Source organism: Canis lupus, chromosome X (assembly GCF_003254725.2).
Source record: "Canis lupus dingo isolate Sandy chromosome X, ASM325472v2, whole genome shotgun sequence".
Taxonomy (NCBI): domain Eukaryota; kingdom Metazoa; phylum Chordata; class Mammalia; order Carnivora; family Canidae; genus Canis; species Canis lupus.
Window position 1 is genome coordinate 5668970 of NC_064281.1, and position 20323 is coordinate 5689292.

Genomic DNA, 20323 nt, shown 5'->3' on the forward strand with positions numbered 1-20323 from the left:
CGTATGTCAATACGGCAAACGGAATACGTACGCGTGGGAACGAAACTTAATCCGCTCAAGGATAGAGGCAAGCTATCTGCATGGTGGTGGGGTCAGCGAGACAGTATGGAGCCATGGAAGTGAAGGGGAAAGGAGGCAGTTGGCCAGGAATGAGACACACTCAATGGCAGCAAATCATGGCTGCCATGTTTGCTGCCCCAGTGTCATCAGATTTTTCAGAATTTCAAGGAAAGCTGAAAATCAGGCTTTCCATGAAAAAGGGAGTGGGGAGGAAGTCAACTAATTTGATTTACAAAATACAGCCACCAAAACAAAAACAAAAACAAAAACAAAAAACAAAAAACCTACAGTTCCCATTGAGTTTAGAGTTTCTCACCAGTGGTTGCAATAGATCTTATTTCCACAGGTATTTTTACTTTGATCTCTTTCTACATTCATATTTGATGGAGGAAAAAAGTTCCAGAGTCAAGTTTCAAAGTAACTAAACAAAAATGTATAAAAATTCACATCCTCAAAATAGAGTAATATACTTGCACTTTGCCTTATATTTGTAGGGCTTAACTACAGCTTTAACTCTGCTTTCTTGTCTTTCCTTTCTTTCTTTCTTTTCTTTTTTTTTTTTTGGCATAAGCATGATCAAGGGCTTTAGGAATAATACAGGCTGATAGAAAAATAGTTAGATGCATTTAAAAAATAAATCTACCAGGGTTTACACAAACAAGTACTATTTTACTTCACTGGTGTTCCCTGGAGGGCCTTCACTGTTATTCAATTTATGCTCTTAATCCTTATTCTTGGAATTGGTTTACCAATGACGCCATGAGGCCAGCCATTTCTCCTTCACAGCCAAACTAATTAACTTGAGAATGACATTCTTTGGGATGTGTGCACCAAAGGGTGGGAGAAGCTACAGAATATGCAAGAGTCTGTCTAAAGCATCAAATTTACTCAAAGTTTTAGTAGGGAAAGTTCGAACTTGTGTGCTAGGAAAGACTTCTGGCACCAAAAGATGCAAGCAAAAGCACAATGTCTGTCATACATGGCTAAGAAAAGTGGTAGCCTTCATTATTGGGTAGTTAGCACTGACTTTAGGTCCATGGTGGCAAAATGTATCCCTAGAGTAGAAACAAATCATTTCAGTGACCTTCCGATTAGAACATGTGTCAATAGAATCCTACCTTGTTTTTATTTTTTAAAAAGGTTTTATTTACTTATTTGAGAGAGGGAGTAAGCAAGAGACAGCATGAGCAGAGGGAGGGGAGACAGAGAGGGAGGAGCAGGCTTCCCACTGACCTGGGAGCCCTATGTGGAGCTTGATCACAGGACCCTGAGATCATGATCTAAGTTGAAAACAGACACTTAACTGACTAAGCCACCCAGGCACCCCAGTCCTACCTTGTTTTTACATAAAACTGCTTTTCCCTTTATGATTCAATGTTTCTTTCTAAGAGGTCTGTTGGTGCTCTATCACTGTTGAACAAGTTACCATAGACTTAGCAACTTAAAATAACACCCATTTACTGGTTTCCCAATGTGTCAGGCAGCTGTGTCTATCTAGAAGCTCAGTCTCCTCTTCTAAGCTTGCTGGCAGTTGTGTGTATGTGATGAAGGCCCTGGTTTTCTTACTGGCTGCCAATGGGTCGTTGCTCTCAGCTCCCAAATGCTACCCATAGGTTTTACCTACATGCCCTCCACACGTCCTCTCACACATCCAGTATCTCTAACATCAGGAACATCTCAGTCACTTTCAAGGGCTCACTTGATGAGGTCAGGTCTACATGAATAATCACTCTTCTGATTTAACAGCACCTGACAGTAACATAATCACAGGACTGATCTCCCATCCTATTCACATGTCTCACTCACGCTCAAGGTGAGACCATCATATAAGGTGTGGATGTATACCAAGGGGAAGGAATCTTGGGTCCACTAGAAGAGGAAGGTGTCACTACACATCTGTATATAACATAAAGAATTATCTGTTGCTATATCTTAGAGTCTTGCTATAATTATGACGATGAAGACAGCTGAGTAAAAACAAAACAAAACAAAAAAAACTCCTTATAGATAAATCTACATAAAAAAAGTATCAAAAGCCTTAGGTGTTACGATGTGTGCCTTTGCCCCCACATTATTTGGAGGCATACAAATTTATGTTTTTATTGTTTATCAGGATTAAATTAGGAAGCTTAAATTGTAAATTTTAAATAAAATATTAACAAAAACAATAAGGTAAATTTAGAATAGTCCATAATCTAGGGAGATTCTGAGAGTCATGCATTTATACCTAGAGAACCCACTAATAACTCTTCTGTCTAAAACAGAAGTAGATAAATAGATAGTCGGCAGTAGTTGTCAACCCAAATGGTTGGTTGTACTTAAATGCTTATTAAAATGTAGGTTTGGTTGAGGAGATAGAAATAAGTATACTGTTTGCATTAAGAAAGCCCTGAGCCTGGGGATGCCTGGGTGGTTAAGTGTTAAGTGTCCAACTCTTGATTTCATATCAGGTCGTGACCTCAGGGTTGTGAGATCAAACCCTGCATCAGGCTCTGCATTCAACATGGAGTCTGCTCAATATTCTCCCTCTCCCTCTGGCCCTCACCCTGCTCTCTCTCTCTCTCTCAAATGAATAAATAAAATCTTAAAAAAAAAAAAAAAAGCCCTGAGCAATTACATGAAACCATCATTGAGCCAATGAGATTTTAAACAGATCATGTAAAACATTCCTGCCATTGCTGGTGAGAGGATAAAGAGCACAACCACTTTCAAAAACTGTTTGACAGTGTCTATCAAAGCTGAACATATACATGCCCTGTGACCCATCAATTCCATGTCTGAGATCATGTGCAATAGAATTATGATCTATGAACACAAAAGGCAGAACAAAGGCATCAATCTTTGTAACAGTTCCAAATCGCAAACAAATTAGTGGATGAGCAACCCAATGATTGTCCATCAATAGTAGAAAGAAGAAAAGGTGAATTGTATTCACATAATGTAATGCTATAGAGCAATGAAAATACACAAATTCCATCTACACAGAACAGCATGGATGAATTCCACAAATATAACTTTGAGCAAAAGCCAGAGATAAAAGGGTTCATATAATAACATCACATTCATATAAAACTCAAAAAGAGGGCAGACTACAGCATTTGAAGTGAGTAGAGTACTTGCTTTTCAGGGAGAAAAGGTCAGTCATTAGAAGATCTCAAGGTGGGAGTACTTCTGAAGTGCTGAAATTTTTCTACCTTTTATTTGAGTAGTGGCTACAGACAGGTGTTAATTCCAGGAAAATTCACTGAGCTGTATAATCATGATATGTGCACTTTTCTGTATGTATGTTTCATTCAATAAAAAGTTCAGTTAAAAATCATTCATGCAGGAATAGACTGTTGGTTATGTCAGAAGAGCGAAGTGATACCATGCACTTGGTTAAATTTTTAAAAACACACTGGAAAGCTTCTCAAAGGAGACAGAAAGTGGAGGGGAGTTTAACCTCAAACACTAGCAGCTGTAAGAATATATAAGCATTGCTAGATTGCAGCTTCCTGGCCTCAGGACTGTCCACACGGCGAAGACTGCAGAACACTGTGTGAGCACCTCCACATCTCTATTGGCTAAAGGAATAGGAGGGTAGCTGAAATCAAGTGGGAAATCTTGGGAGCATGAGAAACTTAGGATTTAAATCCAAATTCAGTACATAACTTTTCTAAATCACTGGCAGACAGCTCAACTACAAAGGCACAGAAGATCCTGATAAAGGATCACAGCAACAAGGAATAAAAATATGCCAAGTTAATGATTTTCTTAAATGAGTGTATTCCCTAAATATGCACAACTTGGACAACAGAAAGCCTGAGGGGTTAAAGTCCAGAGACTCAAACTGAAAGAGCAGCTGGAAATTAATAGTGTCCCTAGAAGCAAGGAAAGCACAGAGAGGAAGCTCTGTATCTTCCCAAAGACTCAGCTGCTTGTCAGTTCTTACAGAGAAGAGCCAGAGGGCTCAGGCCAAAACAAAAACAAAACAAAAAAAACCATAGAAGTGGAAAGAAACAGAAAAGGGCAAGAGGTCTAAGTGAATGCACATGATGGAAAGACAATGTGCAGACTAGAAGAAAATGTCAATTGAGATCCATCATATGCTGGGCCATAAAACAAGTCTCATGGAATTTAGAATAATGAAGTATACCAGAGTATGTGGAAATTAAACAACTCATTGGAAAACACAGCATATCAAAAATTTATAGGAAGTATATACAGCAGTGTTTAAAGGGACTTCATGATCTTATATGCTGACACATAAAAACAAAAAAAGGTCACTAATCAATGATCTAATCCAAGTTTTGGCAAATGTTTTCTTTAAAAAGCCAAATAGGGACGCCTGGGTGGCTCAGTGGTTGAGCGTCTACCTTTGGCTTAGGGTGTGATCCTGGAGTTCTGGGATCGAGTCCCGCATCGGGCTCTGTGCAGGGAGCCTGCTTCTCCTCTCTCTGCCTGTGTCTCTGCCTCTCTCTCTGTGTGTCTCATGAATAAATAAATAAAATCTTTAAAGAAAATTTAAAAAACCAAATAGAAAATAAATTAAAAATAAAATAAAAATAAAAAGGCCAAATAGTAATTATTTTAGGCTTTGTGGGTCATATGGTCACTGTTGCAACTACTCTACTCTGCTATTATAGCACAAAAGCAACTGTAGACAATACTAAAGAAGAATGACCATGATTGGATTCCAAAAATTTTATTTACAGAAACAAGCATTGGGCCATATTTGGCCTGTGGGCTATGGTTTGCCAATCTCTGATCTCAAAGCTTTCACCATAGAAAACCAAGAAGCAAAAATAAACTCAGATTAACACAAAAAAAGAGCACAGATAATGGCAGAAGTCAGTAAAATACAAAACAGAAAACAAAACTAAAAGCTTACTCTTTGAAAAAAATAATTGCAAATTACTAACTAGAAAAATAATGAAAGAAAGAGGGAGAGAGAGTATACAAACTGCCAATACGAGGAAGTAATGGTCTCACCAGAGAGCCTATAGATGTTAAAAAGGTAGTTTTTAAAATATATATATATATATATATATATATATATATATATAAACAATTTATAGCCATAAATTCAACCATGTCAATAAAATGGACAAATTCTTTGCAAGATACAACTTATCAAGATTATTTAAGAAGAAAGAGAAAACCAAAGTAGCAATATATCTATTTTAAAAATTAAATTCATAGGGGTGCCTCGGCAGTGCAGTTGCTTAAGTGTCTGGCTCTTGGTTTTAGCTCACGTCATGATCTCAGGGTATGAAATCAAGCCCCACATCAGGCTCTGCACTCACTGTGAAGTCTGATTAAGTTTCTCTCTCTGTCTGCCCACCACCCCCCACCCCCACTAGCTCACTCTCTCTCAAATAAATAAATATATCTTTAAAAAATTGCATTCATAGTAAAAAACTGACCAAAGATTCCACACTCAGATGGCTGCACTAGTCAATTGTGTTTTTTTTTTTTAAGATTTATTTATTTAGGGGATCCCTGGGTGGCGCAGTGGTTTAGCGCCTGCCTTTGGCCCAGGGCGCGATCCTGGAGACCCAGGATCGAATCCCACGTCGGGCTCCCGGTGCATGGAGCCTGCTTCTCCCTCTGCCAGTGTCTCTGCCTCTCTCTCTCTCACTGTGTGCCTATCATAAATAAATAAATAAAATAAAAAATAAATTAAAAAAAAAAGATTTATCAGTTTTCCTCCATCCCTGTATAGCTAATTGTGATGTGAAGTAGACAGAAGTTTTAAGGTACTCAGCGTTGTCATTTGGCCAAGCAAGTAGAAAGACGTAGAGAATATATGCAAAGGTAATGACTGGTAGTGATTTTAAGGTGATTATGGAGGGCAGACAAGTCCTCAGGGAACTGAAAGACAGTAAACATTGGTACGACTGATGAGTTGGAATTCCCAATGAAGTCAAAGAAATACTGGGTATGCTACTAGGAGTACTAGGGTACTTCCCAGTCCCGTCCTGCCAAGAGTATCCCAGCTTTCTCCCCTGCTGTCCTCCCAATCCCCTGGGCTGTTTTTCAGGAAAGTTTGTTCCCATGTATTAAAGGAATGACATATACAGAAATGTCATCTCCTGAGCCCAGTCGGTCATTAGATATCCGCCATCCTCTGTACATGCTGGTAAGACAGAAGATGGTGATAAGATAGAGGGACTCATGAAGTTATGATTTTAAGGGTGTATACTTATTAGTAATAAGAAATGAAGTGAGTAGATAAGAGCAGAAGACGTAGTCAATAAAGATAAGTTTAAGGAAGAGAAATTCACAGGGCACCTAGGTGGCTCAGTCAGTTGGGTGTCTGTCTTTTCATTTCTGCTTGGGTCTTGGTCTTAGGGTCATGAGTTTGAGCCTTGTGTTGGGCTCCTCTCTGGGCACAGTGCTCATTAAAAAAAAAAAGAAAAAGAAAAAAAAAGAGAAATTCTGAAAAAGTGGTATATATATCACATATAACAATACCATATATATAATAAAAACATGTATCATATACAATATTACAGGTAAAATAGATAAGTTTTATATAATAATATCTTATTAAATGACCAAGAATTAAGACAGAAATGTTTTTCTATTATTATATTAATTTTATACATACATACATAATATACTTAATAATAATGACCATATTAATGACCAAGAATTAAGACAGAAGTCATGTTAAAGAAATAATAAAATGTCAAGAGCTAAAGTCACCCAGAAATGAACATGAATGATCTAGAAATTGTGGAATGATACCAAAGATGATGGGAAATCGGTGATATAATGCCATGACATGATCTTCATATATGAAGCATTTAAGACAAGTGAAGAGGGGAAGATCTGGTAACTGAAATAGTAACAAAATTTTAAATCTGAATGAGACCATTAATCCTAAGATTATGGGAATCAATCAAATGGAGATTTATATGGAAGAAATTAATAATCTCAAGCTCCCCTCCAATTTCAATCACTTTCAGTAACAAATAAGACAGTCTGACATGCATTTTTCAACACTCACTCTACGTCATTTCAGGTTTGATTTTTTTTTCTTAAGATTTATTTATTTATTTATTCATGATAGACATAGAGAGAGAGAGGCAGAGACACAGGCAGAGGGAGAAGCAGGCTCCATGCCAGGAGCCCAACACGGGACTCGATCCCAGGACTCCAGGATTGTGCCCTGGACCAAAGGCAGGTGCTAAACCACTGAGCCACCCAGGGATCCCCTCAGGTTTGATTTTTTAAGAAACTATTTTGTTGATAAAAAAAAAAATCCATCAATCTCTACTGAAAAAGGTTTTTAAAGAGTATGTCTGTAAGTAAAAGGCACTAGTCAGCCTTTTCAGTGGATAGTGGTAAGTGACTTGATTTCTCAGCAAATAACACTCACCATAAATTTCTTCAATGTGATTTAAGAATATCACACATTGTCCTCCAGGCATTTTAAGATTTGCCTAAATCCCCAGGGATTACCCCAACAGGTGGGAAAGCATTAAGTCAATGTTATCATTTGCATATATTTATACAATCTTTCTTTCTGGAAATACTGTGATACCAAAACCAAGAAAAGAAATTGCCCTTATGTTATGCTTGATAGTGCCATCTCTCATCATTTCAGCCAATTATTTCAGGAATGATAAACTCAATGTGATAGTATTTTAACCAATAACCAAGAGATAGGCAAGAAATTTCCTAGTGAAAAGTAACATGAGGGGCGCATAGGTAGCTCAGTTCGTTAGCTCTGCCTTCAGCTCAGGTCATGATCCCAGGATCCTGGGATAGAGCCCTGTGTCAGGCTTCCTGCTCAGCAGGGAGCCTGCTTCTCCCCCTTCCTCTGACACTCTCTCTGCTGTGCTCTCTTACTCTCTCTCTCAACTAAAGAAATAAATTAAAAAATCTTAAAAAAAAAAGTAACATGAAATATCATTTTCCAGTAAAAATACTATCACACAGAGGAGAAAATGTGCATGGATTTTTTTTTTTTTTTTTTTGGCATGGATTTTTTAAATTAAAAGAAGATATGGGGATCCCTGGGTGGCGCAGCGGTTTGGCGCCTGCCTTTGGCCCAGGGCGCGATCCTGGAGACCCGGGATCGAATCCCACATCGGGCTCCCGGTGCATGGAGCCTGCTTCTCCCTCTGCCTGTGTCTCTGCCTCTCTCTCTCTATCTGTGTGTGACTATCATAAATAAATAAAAATTAAAAAAAAAAAAAAAAAAAAAAAAAAAAAAAAAAAGAAGATATGGAGGGCAGCCCCGGTGGCGCAGCGGTTTAGCGCCGCCTGCAGCCCAGGGCGTGATCCTGGAGACCCTGGATTGAGTCCCACATCAGGCCCTGCATGGTGCCTACTTCTCCCTCTGCCTGTGTCTCTGCCTCTCTGCCTCTCTCTCTGTGTGTCTCTATGAATAAATAAATTTAAAAAATAAAAAAAAATAAAAGAAATATATTTAAAAAAAAAAAGATATGGAGAATCTTGACATTTTGAACATGTGATTGGTTGTATCAGCTCATTTTCATCTGTGGTCATGGCAACCCACCTGCCCATCCCGAAGCTTGTAGGCTTACTTTATTTTATTGTTGGGTTCATTGTTGGAAACATGAAGAAGCAATGCTTTGTGGCAACTCCTCTTTCATCATTGAACTGAAAACTGCCTCAACCTCCTCTTCTTTTCCTTCCCTTTTTCCTCCCTAGTCTTTCCTGCTCTGTTTCTGGAGGAAAAGTAACTTTATAGGTGAGGCTTATGCTAAGAGACTCCAGGAAAAAGCCAGGCAAAGATGGGTGCAAAGGTGAAGGTGGAGTTATCGGTTCAGATGACACGAAAAGGACAAGGATCCTAGGCAGAGGAGCTCCAGAAAATTCAAACTGACCATCTGCTGATCAGTGATCAGTATAAGTGTAATTGGTGGAGAGCTACAATTATACATTCCTGAAGGTTATTTGACATGGGTCAAATCTCTATACAAACAAGTATGCATTTCAGAACCACCAAATTTAAACAGCAGAAATTTAAAAGCCATACAGCCACTATTAATAATTACTGGTTATTGTAATTAATGTTGCTACTGGTTTACAGCTTTCAAAGTATTATCGCAGATGGAGGCAATGTACAATTATCCACAGACTATTTACAAATTTGTAGGTTTTCCAGACCTTTGGCATTTCCCCATCTCTCTGCAATTACCTTGTTTTGGGATATTTCACTGTAGCTCATTTTGTTGTTGTTGTTGTTTTTTATCATTGTGGACAAAGAGGAGATCCCAGAAACTCAGGCTCACTGGGTATTAGTAACCCCTACAATGGTGATACGTGGAATTACTCTAGTGGTAATTCTGGATTTGTGAACTGCTTTCCTACTCATGCATCTCTCCTATCCTTTAAATACAAAGGGAGGAATTATTTCTAACATGTTTCTCTGTTAGACCACAATCATGCCAAGGATGGCTTAAAACAGTCATAGTGCTCCAATATCTCCCCAAATCTGCAGCTCCAGGAAAGCCACATTTCTGAATGTTTCTACTGTTTCTATCTTCAAATATCACCTTTATTTTCTCCATTTTCCCTTGAAATAACCTTATTGCTTGCCAAACTCCTCCTACAGAGAAGTCTTAGAATTCTCTTGCACATGTTGGCAAGCACATCCACCACAGGGAGGAATAGTAAAGATGTGAAACTCAGTCAACTTGGGATTAGAAGTAGAAGGTCAATGAGAAGAGTTAATTTTTATTTTGTCAACAATACCTACCAGGGATAGTTTGTCTATAATCCCTATTAGGAAAAGAGCTTTTCCCCCTTTTATATTTTCTTTTTGAGTGAATGAGTTATCAAGGAATAGTTAGTTGAGTCTAACCATATGGCAGAACTTAAGAGGAGAATGAGATCGCTTAAATATTTCAGTTCAGATGGTTCTTTCAAATGTGCATTTATTTCTCAATGCTTTGATCTCCATATTTCACCATTTTAGATTCGAATATACTGTTTAGATTGTTTGTAAAGACACATCATACACCACAGAGTAGCCAGGGATGTAGCAATAAACAAGCCATCCCATCTGTGCAGGAGGCAGCTGCCAACATGGCAAGATAGAGGAATAAGGATGGTAACAGCTCTGCCATGGCAGCCTTTGGTCAGCTGAAGACAAACAAATACTCAATTACCTGTGACATAAGAGTTTGCATGCAAGAATGAGAGCAACTTTCTGCTTTCTGTGTCCACAGAGCCATGCTTCAGGGAAACTTGTTGGAAGGAAATGTTCTGAGGAAGAAACTCAAAAGCCCAACTGCCCCACCCTGGCTCTCTCTTCCTCTTTCCACATAATTCTCCAAAGAGCTAACATAAAATGATAAAATTCCCAACTATATGAATAATAGGACAAAGTCATCCACACAGAACCACACAAATCTATGGCAATAAAATAAGAATAAAAGATTAAAAAAAGATTAAAAAAAAAACCACAATCTCCAAGAGGCAGAGGAAAATTGACACTTCAAATTAACACACTAAAAAGAGTCAATTAAATATGGATTCTCTGAAAGGAACCTATTACTAAAGAAAGCCAACTAAATACAAGAGGAGGGCAAGAAAAGAAAGGATCAGAGAACTACAAAAACAACCATGAAATGAGTGACAAAATGGCAATAATTACATACCTATCAAAAACTACTTTGAATGTAAATGGACTAAACACTCCAATCAAAAGACATAGGGTGACAAAATGGATGAAAAAAAAACAAGATCCTTCTCTATGCTGCCTACCAGAGACTCCTTCAGACCTAAAGCCATCTGCAGATTGACAGTGAGGGGATGGAGATAACATTTATCACCCAAATGTATATCAGAAGAAAGTCAGGATAGCAATACTTATAGCGAGCAAAAAGACTTTAAAACAAAGACTATAATGGGCACCTAAGTGGCTCAGTCAGTTAAATGTCTACCTTCAGCTCAGGTCTTGATCCTGGGGTCCTGGGATCTGGCCCCATATCGGACTCCTTGCTCAGTGGGAAGTCTCCTTCTCCCTCTGCCTCTCACCCTCTCCCTGCTTGTGAGATCATTCTCTCTCTTTGTCAAATAAATAAGTTTTTTACAAACACTGTAACAAGAGACAAAGTAGGACACTACATGATCTTAAAGGTAATAATCCAACAAGAGGATATAACAATTGTAAATATTTATGTACCCAACATTGGTGCACCCAAATACATAGACACATTTATAACAACAAAAAGGATGTAATTGATAGTAATACAATACAGTAGGGGACTTTAACACCCAAGTTACATCAATAGACAGATCGGCCAAACAAAAAAATCAATGAAGAAACAGTGGTTTTGAATGACACACTGGACCAGATGCATCTAAGACATCTTTTTTTTTTTTTTTTTTTTTTTTAAGATATCTTTAGGATGATGAGGGAGCAAAAGGCTAGCTGAAGACAAAGCACAAACTTACACAGCAACTCCCCCACCCCCACCCCGGCCAGGTGGCACTCTTGGCTGCCCTAAAGCTAAGGGAAGGAAAAACAAATAGTTAACTTATAGAGATCAAAATCCTGCAAGACAAAAGTCTCCCTCAGTTTACAAGCGTCTTTTTTTATCAATAACCTAGCTTCCAGAAGGAAATATAGATACAATTCAAAATCCTCATAACCTGCAGCCCATTGACAGATACTTGAAGCGGGCAAAGTATAATGTTCTCCCAACTATCTTAATGTTAATGCCTCACTAGAGGGGAAAAACCACCTTAACTTGACAATGGCAAGGCCTCCAGTATCCTGTAGGTCCTCTTTAGCATATGAAAATTCTTTTGAAACCTCTTTTCCTAACCCGACTCCCAAGTATATAATCAGCCACTCCTCACAGTCCCAGGGCAGCAGGTCCTTCTGCCCACGGGTCCTACCCCTGTGCTTTAATACAACCACCATTTTGCACCAAAGACATCTCAAGAATTCTTTCTTGGCTATCAGTTCTGGATTCCACCAAACCTCACCAGAAATATTTCCAAAAACCACATCAACATTACCTAAGATATTGCATAATTCACGCCAAGAAAAGAGAAATATTTAACATGAAAAAACCATCGTGCACCATCCAGAACTGATTCAACAACATAAGTTTCATATGGGGCAAAAAATCCAAACGTGTTACAATGGACGTCTTCAGGGCCTGAACGCTATTTTTTGCACCACAAAAGACAATATACTGAAGAGAAGTCCTGTAATGCAATTAAAAGTAGTTGGTGTGGGGGGAGTAGGTATCAAGTAATTATGTAAAGAAATACAACAAATATGATTACAGGGAACAGCATTACAGTGTGACTCAGTCAACAAACCTCCTTGGCTTTGAGGTTATTTCTCACTCAAGCCCAACTACACTGGATGTCTTATTGTTCCTCAAACACAGCATGCATATCACCTGCCTGAGGGCATTATGAAACTCTTCCTTCCTGCTGGTGTTCTGCAGGTATGGGGGTGGGGGCAGGCTCCTTCAAATCTTTGCTTAAATGTCAATGAGGCCAATCAAGATTGACTCTGTGATTTTTGTCTGAAGAACTGGGAGAAAGGAATTTTCATTAACTGCCATGTGTGTTAATAAAAAATCAGCATGTGTTTGGAGAAGTATTAAAATAGCTACATATTTATGAAGGAACAAGAAAGAAAGGGGAAAAGTGAAGGGTAGCAGAGCCTTTCAGAATAGAAATCACAGGGGTGACGTTGGGGACCCAGTTTGCTCTGTATGCTCTCAGGCTGCAGGAGAGCACACGGGCAGCGGGAGCACCCACCCTTCTTATGCATAATCAGGTATCACAGGCTCAAATGCTTACAGGCAGTGCACAGTGTGAAGAACCACCAGGGGATAAATTCAATGATCACTGCAGTGGGTATTTTACTTACTGTCAGCAAGATGATATGGAATGCATGTACAAGACCAGTGTCACCAGATTTTTCAGTTTTTCAAGAAAAGCTAAAACTCTGTATTTTTAAATGTAAAAAATTATTATTTGAAGGTTGGCAAGCCAATCAAAAATTTTAAATACTACAATCCAAACAAAAGATTAGGTTTTAAAGTTACATTCTTATATTCAAGTGAACAAACAATTTAAGATTTAGCTATACTGTGCACATAATGACTTCTTGGAATTTAAGACTTAATGAACTCTATTCCAAAATACAAAGTTGAAACAGAATTCTTACTGTCTGAAAATGTGTGCTCTTGTTGGCAGGGATCATTTTTGCTTTTAAATGCTTGTTTGAATTAGATTGACAGTTCTGCTGCTACGAGAGGTTTATTTGATTTGTAAGGGTCAGTCATGATAGCTGTAGCTGGTTTGTTTTTAAGGTTTTATTCTAATTCTAAATGCCTTCTACACCTGGGTAACTTATCTTTTTTGGTGGGGATGAAAAAGAAGGAAAAAACTTTATCCCAGGACTCAATCCAACCATGTGTCATTGCTAAAGAAAAGAAAATCAAGCAACTTCTCCAAAAACCTATAAAGACTATAGACGCGATAATAGGGAGAAAAGGAACACAGAAGCAGCAGTGGTGCACAATCAAACCAAAAAATTTACAATTAAAATTACATGACTCATGATATAGTTGAGAAGTATAAATGTTATTACTGAATTCTTAAAATAGAGAAAGACAAATTCCAAATTAGGATGATGAAGTACATGAAGTGTCCTGTGGTGGGGGATAGAATTAAAAATGATAAAGGTATTTTCTAGTTTCCGTAGAGAGAAGGTAGAATGATTATTTAACTCTTGACATTAATGAAAGTATACAAGGTAGAAAGTGGTCGTAACAACTAAGGGGTAGGTTGGAATCACAGAAAAGTATTTTCTCTTGGTCCAATGTAGGTAAAGTCACAGCATTGTTGAAATGTAAACACATAAGAATTTAAGTATGATAGCAGTATTCATATTAATACTTAATTAACATTAATCATTAACTTACTAATTAACAATAAGTACTATCAATCATAGCATTATCCAGAAATTAATAATTAATATTAAAAATGGTACTAGTGTTATCCAAGAATAAACAAAAAAGCTTTTAGTCTTGCCTAGCATTTCATCCAGTGGAAAGGAAAGAATAAACCTAGTAAAATGGAAGAATAAAGCTAAAGGTAAGTTGTGGGTTGATCCTATGGAACTCCACTTATTAAATATGATGATTAAACTCTTTAAATTGGGACACGATATAGAAAGATAAGAATCTCCCTAATTTTGAAAAGCCTGCATTGATATTGGTAAAAATTTCTAATCCAACTGGCACAAGTATAAAATGAAGAAAAAAATAATCCTACTTGTTAATGCAAACAAAAACCACAAGCAAAATATTTGTAGGAATCAGATGCAATTTTATCCACTAAAGCATCATCCCCCAAGGAAAGAAGTAGCTGAAGGAAAGCTATTGAATCATTAACCATTTCAACAAAGGCCATTTTTTTTATGGGGACTGAAAGAGCAATGGATGAAAGTCACCTACCATTCCTCATGAAAATTCCCTCTTTAAGGCAGGATATAGGTATCCCTCCCCAATATGTCAAACAAGGAACCACACACACACACACACACACACACACACACACGCCAGTATCCTACTTCATGAAGAAACATGGAGAAAATCTATGTAATGATAAAAAAAGAAACTAGATTAATTTTCTTACTATATAAAGATTTCAAACCAATTTTAAAAATTCAACAACTCAATTAAAAGCATTAAGCAAAAGACATGGACAGGCAGATCACAAAAAAAAACAGCAATGGCAATCATGAAATGATTGTATAATTCTGATTAAAGAAATGTCCCTTAAAAACAGAATTTCAGGGATCCCTGGGTGGTGCAGCGGTTTGGCGCCTGCCTTTGGCCCAGGGCGCGATCCTGGAGACCCGGGATCGAATCCCACATCGGGCTCCCGGTGCATGGAGCCTGCTTCTCCCTCTGCCTGTGTCTCTGCCTCTCTCTCTCTCACTGTGTGCCTATCATAAATAAATAAAAAATAAAAAAATAAAAAAAAAAATTTCACTTTTTAAAGTCCAGAGTTGCTAATATTAATATGTACAGCTGCACACACAGTTGGCACTTTGTGAATTAATAGGTTTTCTTGTACTCTATTGGTCAAAGTGAAAATCAGTATACTTTTGGAAAAAATATGGAAAAATCACCATGCTCTGTCTCAGAGCGACATGCATCAAAACCAGAATATTCACAAATGGGGGTTGTTCACACAAGAGTCCATTTGATATGCCCCATTTGCAGGAAAACAACATACATATACATATATTTCTGCTTGTACGTACATTTATAATTTCAAAAAAACACTTTTAAGTGTGCTAACAATTTCTGGGGAGGGTGGCTCTAGGTTACTTTTGAATGTCTTATTTTGCTTTTTAATTTTTTTACATGTAAATTTTTTTGTTTTGGATAAAATATAGTTAATAAAAATGCAACCGAAAAACCACAAGAGAAAAATTTTTTAATGGGAGGAGGGAAAGAAGCTAGGAGATATCATTAAAGTCTTTTTTTTTTCTGGTATTGATTGTCGCAGCTGTGCTGGTCCCTTACACTTCAATCATCTAAACTCAAGAAAGCATGAATGCTTCCAAGAGGGTTATTTATGTTGCCAGCACTCTCCTCAAGGGTGAGTGAGAAGGCATTTTCTAGGTAAGCAAACTGCTGGGTAATAAGTGTGCTCAGCAACACACTTACAGAAATGTTCTGGGGAATGAATTTACTTGGAAATAGAATTAACTGTTGCTATAGGAGATTGCTGAGGCAAGGCACATGTCTATACAAACAAGCTACTGCAGCCCTAAAACTATTTATTTGGGGCAGATTTTCATTGGTTTAACAAGTTGTTCTAAAGACCTCAGGGTCTTTTCAATTTGCCTCCCCCAGAACTGTTCAGTGCTGCCTGAGGGGTTCCTGAACAATGCCCATCCATGAGAAACATAATCTGTGACTCAGTGGACCCCCACCTATACCACCTCCAATTGCCACAGGCGGCAAACTCTGGCACACACATCTCTCCCGGTCCCAGGGAGCACACTGCTCAAGCTAACTCAAGCTTTTTTCTGTCTTCTGATGCCCACCCCCCTCATAAAGTGGCCACTTAACTCTATCAGGGAGAGTCTCCAGTTAACTGTGACACCGCAGATCCTAACACATGCTCTCACTGAGAAAAGCATCCACTGTTTACAACTAGTTCACTTTAACTCCACATTACCAATACTCACGGTCAAAACTGACAGTGTCCCAAATAGAAAACACAGGCAAGTCTAATTATTTAAGTAGGTCATATGCTTTTGGGCAACGTGTGTGTTTTCCTTCTCTATTCATTACTCAAGGAAAGGGAAGAAATCAAGTACCACTGCCATCATTGAACAGGGAAATGATTCAGGAGTCTCTGCTCACAGCCAACCCATATGGCTCCCATCACTGTTCCCATCAGTCTGTCCAGCTGGGACCATGCACATCTGGGTTCCTTGTAGGCAATGTTTTAAATAGCATCTCTCTCAAACAATACAACATAAACATCACTAGGGAGAAAGTTGCCCTAAGACTGGAGCCCCATTCAACAGCTTATGGCAAGATTGTTGGGAAATCTATGCCACTATTCTTGGGTTCTCAATGGTTTTGGCATCAACTATGATGAGAATTTAGAATACTGAAATTCTACTTTTTACTATTTGTCTAAAAGATAATGAGACATAATTGCTTACCTGATCTTCCAAGGTGCCCTCAACACAGCTAAAGCATTTAGCATTCAGCACATCTTTCATAGTCCAAATTATGCCCCATTATATAACCCATGTCTGTTTCTCTTTCTAAAGGTGTGAGACTGTCTTCTTCACGTTATCAAAGTAACTTACCCTTGCAGGGTGAACTCTCCCAGCTGAGCAATTGATAATGTCCAAGCAGTTTTTAAACCGTTGAGTCTATGGAATAATTGTTCTCACTGGAAATGGAACAAAAGAAGAGAGTTTATCAGGATTTTTCTACTGTGTTTTATTCTGCTCATATTTAGAGTAAACCCAGTGGAGAAGCTGTAGAGCTAGACTCTCAAATGATTTTGAATCTTTCTGACATACATTTAAGACAAAATATGTCTCTACTGAAAACTCAAAACGGTATTGAAAATAAGTAGTCAGGAAAGTTCACATGCAAATTTGACCTCTAGAAAGATTGGTAGTCATGGACATCAGGGCTTAATGTATAAGGTTTTATAAACTAAAACTCCCCAATCCTCTCACCAAAAAAGAACATTAAAATAAATCCCAAACACAGTGTCTAAAATTTGACAGCAAATAAATATATCTTTGAATTTACAGATACTTCTTTCATTGGCAAACTTTTCCCTATGTTAACTAAAATTATTTTTCAAATTAAATAAATTTTAGGTGTATTGTTATCCCTTCCTCAACTGGAAATAGTTCATTTAATCTCCAAAATGGCCAAGAGCTAAAATAAAGAAAGATCAACAACTAGCTTGTATAGGGAAAAACCAATATGCAGATCCATGTTACAAGGCAATAATCTGACAATCATTATAAGTTACTGGTTATATAAGCAAGCATATCATATTGTTGAGGATAAAATACTTGCAGGTAAAAAAAAGAGAGAGAGAGAGAGTGCAAATCTTAAGGAGTGACTCTGGTGATTTTACCATTTGGTCAATACCTCAGAGGCCTAGAAGCATCTGACCTCACATAAAATATGAATGGGCAGCAAGAATGTGGAGTGATCAAATTTCTACAAGATCTAGGTATTTGTCATTCCATTGGGTCAAACCCTGTCTTCACAAATGCTTAAGATTTAAGAACAAGGAATCCTCTTATGCCTGTACAGAGCATTAAACCTCCCAGCAGTGATTGTGAAGGTAGAGTGTCTGGAACCACTCCAAGAGGTGGAATATTTTCTCACTGACATTGTATAGAATTGCTACTGCATGGTGACAATAAACAGAAGACGGACATTTGGCCTGTTGTATCACTGCACTTAGTTCTCTGGAACTCCTGCTGTGGCCTTCTAGGCTACGCATAATCTTCTCTTCTATAGACATGGCTGTAGCTCTTGCACTGGGAAGAACCATTCCCATCGCCAGCCACCCGGACCACCATTAGGCATCCTACATCTTTGAGATGTGGTGAATGCTGTCACTGCCAGTATTTTAAAGTTAGGACACTGAGTCTCAAAGCTGCTAAATGACTTACTGAAGGATGTTAAATGAGCTCACACTGGGATAGGAGGGCTGAATATTTTAAAACATTCAGCCACCACTATTAAACACACCTATAGGGATCCCTGGGTGGCGCAGCGGTTTGGCGCCTGCCTTTGGCCCAGGGCGCGATCCTGGAGACCCGGGATCGAATCCCACGTCGGGCTCTCGGTGCATGGAGCCTGCTTCTCCCTCTGCCTGTGTCTCTGCCTCTCTCTCTCTCTCTCTGTGTGACTATCATAAATAAATAAAAATTAAAAAAAAAAATTTTTAAAAAATAAAAAAAAATAAATAAATAAACACACCTATATTCTGAAAAAGTAACTGATACCTCTGATTGCTAATGTTTTAGCAGCAGACTGTTTTTGTTAACATGCAATAGTATTTAGAACTCCAGTTTTCCTTTCAGATAAAACCAAAACCCCATTTGCTCTATGGCCTGGAGGATTCCACAGAAGCCCTAAGAAGGGGATCTTGATTGGATACTGGGGAATGGGTATACAGAAACCATGCAGGGCATCTTGAGAGACCACACACCAGGATCCTGGGCAGTCAATAAATCCAAGTAGGGCTTAAGAGACATGGAAACAAAGGGGAAGCTGAATGCAGCGGACAACACACCCAGTGCTGGCATTATTTATAATTTTGACTCATGTCAGTCCTATATTGGGGGATAAATCTATTTCCAAAGACAGCTGCTCTTTATTCTCTCAATGGAGTACTCCCTTCAGGGCAACTCCAAAGTTTCTTTATAAAATGTGCTACATTCCACCGCCTTTGAATTTCTCTGGCCAGAATTGACCTTTCTATGCAACTAGGAAGGGAAAAATAATTACCATGCCCAATTTTAATTCTCATGTGCTTGATCCTACAATTATTGTCCCTTGAAAATATGAGTTTAACCTTAGGACATTGGCAAGCCCCATGTTATTAATGTACGGGTTTTTCCCCAGGACTGTGAAAGAGTTCCGAGAAGACAGAGAGCTTGGACTTTCTCCAAACCTTGGCCTTTCTAAATCTCTCCACCTTTTGTCCCCACAGTGTGGAAAGAACTGCTTTTTCTGCCCAGCTTTCAGTTTCTGTGGTTCTCTGTTTCAGCCAGTCCAGTCTAAGCTAAGCCAGGAGGTGCTTTGGTTTGCACAGATGAGCCAGCTGTTCCAGCTGTTCAAACTGTAAATGAATTTTTCAGGAGAGAAAGGTAGGCAACTTGCTAGGTCAACAAAGCAAGATGCATTCACCAGCCCAGGAGATCTCTGCTAGTTGTTCTGTCCACCGAGAGGCACAGATAGTGAAAATAAATGAAGCTGGCAACCTTTCTTGCACCTCCGGAATTACAATTCTTCTGAGAGATAGGAAATCTCCTCCCAGATAGTTTTCTCATATTGTATGAATCTAGGGACACTCTTCTGGGGAAACCCCCTAGGACACATTGCTGGAATGTTAACTTTGCAGGGCCTGCTAGCTTTGTCAAAATAGGTCCCTTGGAGACATTCCCCCAGTGCAGTTTGAACCTAGTTTTTGTTGTCACAAGACTTTTAAATAAACTGAATGTTAGACAACCAAGATCATTACTTTTCTTGTTTTATTTTGGAATGCACAGATCATAGCAGATCATAATTTGCTTGCATAAGGCAACTCACAGTGGTGTGTTAGCTGTAAATGCATGCATGCATGGGTTTCTCTCTAACGTATGTGCGTGTTCGCTTTTGTCCTCATTCCTCCTCCCATCCTGCAGAAATAGCCATCCCAACATTTGCTGTACATGTTTGTGTAGTATGTCCATCCTTGGCTTTAGCCGTAGATGTATGCCTACATGCTATATTTTGTTGTTATGTGTTGACTAATGGGCACAACTGTGCAATAAATTACATTCTGTTTCTCACTTTTTTTCACTCAACGTTGTGCTTTTTGGATTTATTCATGATGCCGTGTTCACATATAGTGATGGCATCTGACTGTTGGATAATGCCCTGAAGTATGCGTTTTCTGCATCCTACACATCTCATCCCCAGCGATGTCTCTAATTCTTGGCCAGTGTCTGGACATGTCTTCTAGTGGTCTGAGAATTTATTTG

General features: G+C 38.5%; 1 protein-coding gene across 6 annotated transcripts in view; it reads right to left on the reverse strand.

The window, feature by feature from the left end:
- The window catches only part of LOC112652600 (uncharacterized), a 430970-nt gene that overhangs the window by 83842 nt on the left and 326805 nt on the right, over positions 1–20323 (reverse strand). For all 6 annotated transcript variants that reach the window (XR_007409448.1, XR_007409445.1, XR_007409444.1 and 3 more), the window contains one exon: positions 16904–16989. Coding sequence is in view for 1 of the 6 variants with exons in the window: in XM_049107667.1 (XP_048963624.1) it covers positions 16987–16989 (3 nt within the window). In the remaining 5 variants the exon portion in view is untranslated. The remainder of the gene's footprint in view (positions 1–16903; positions 16990–20323) is intronic.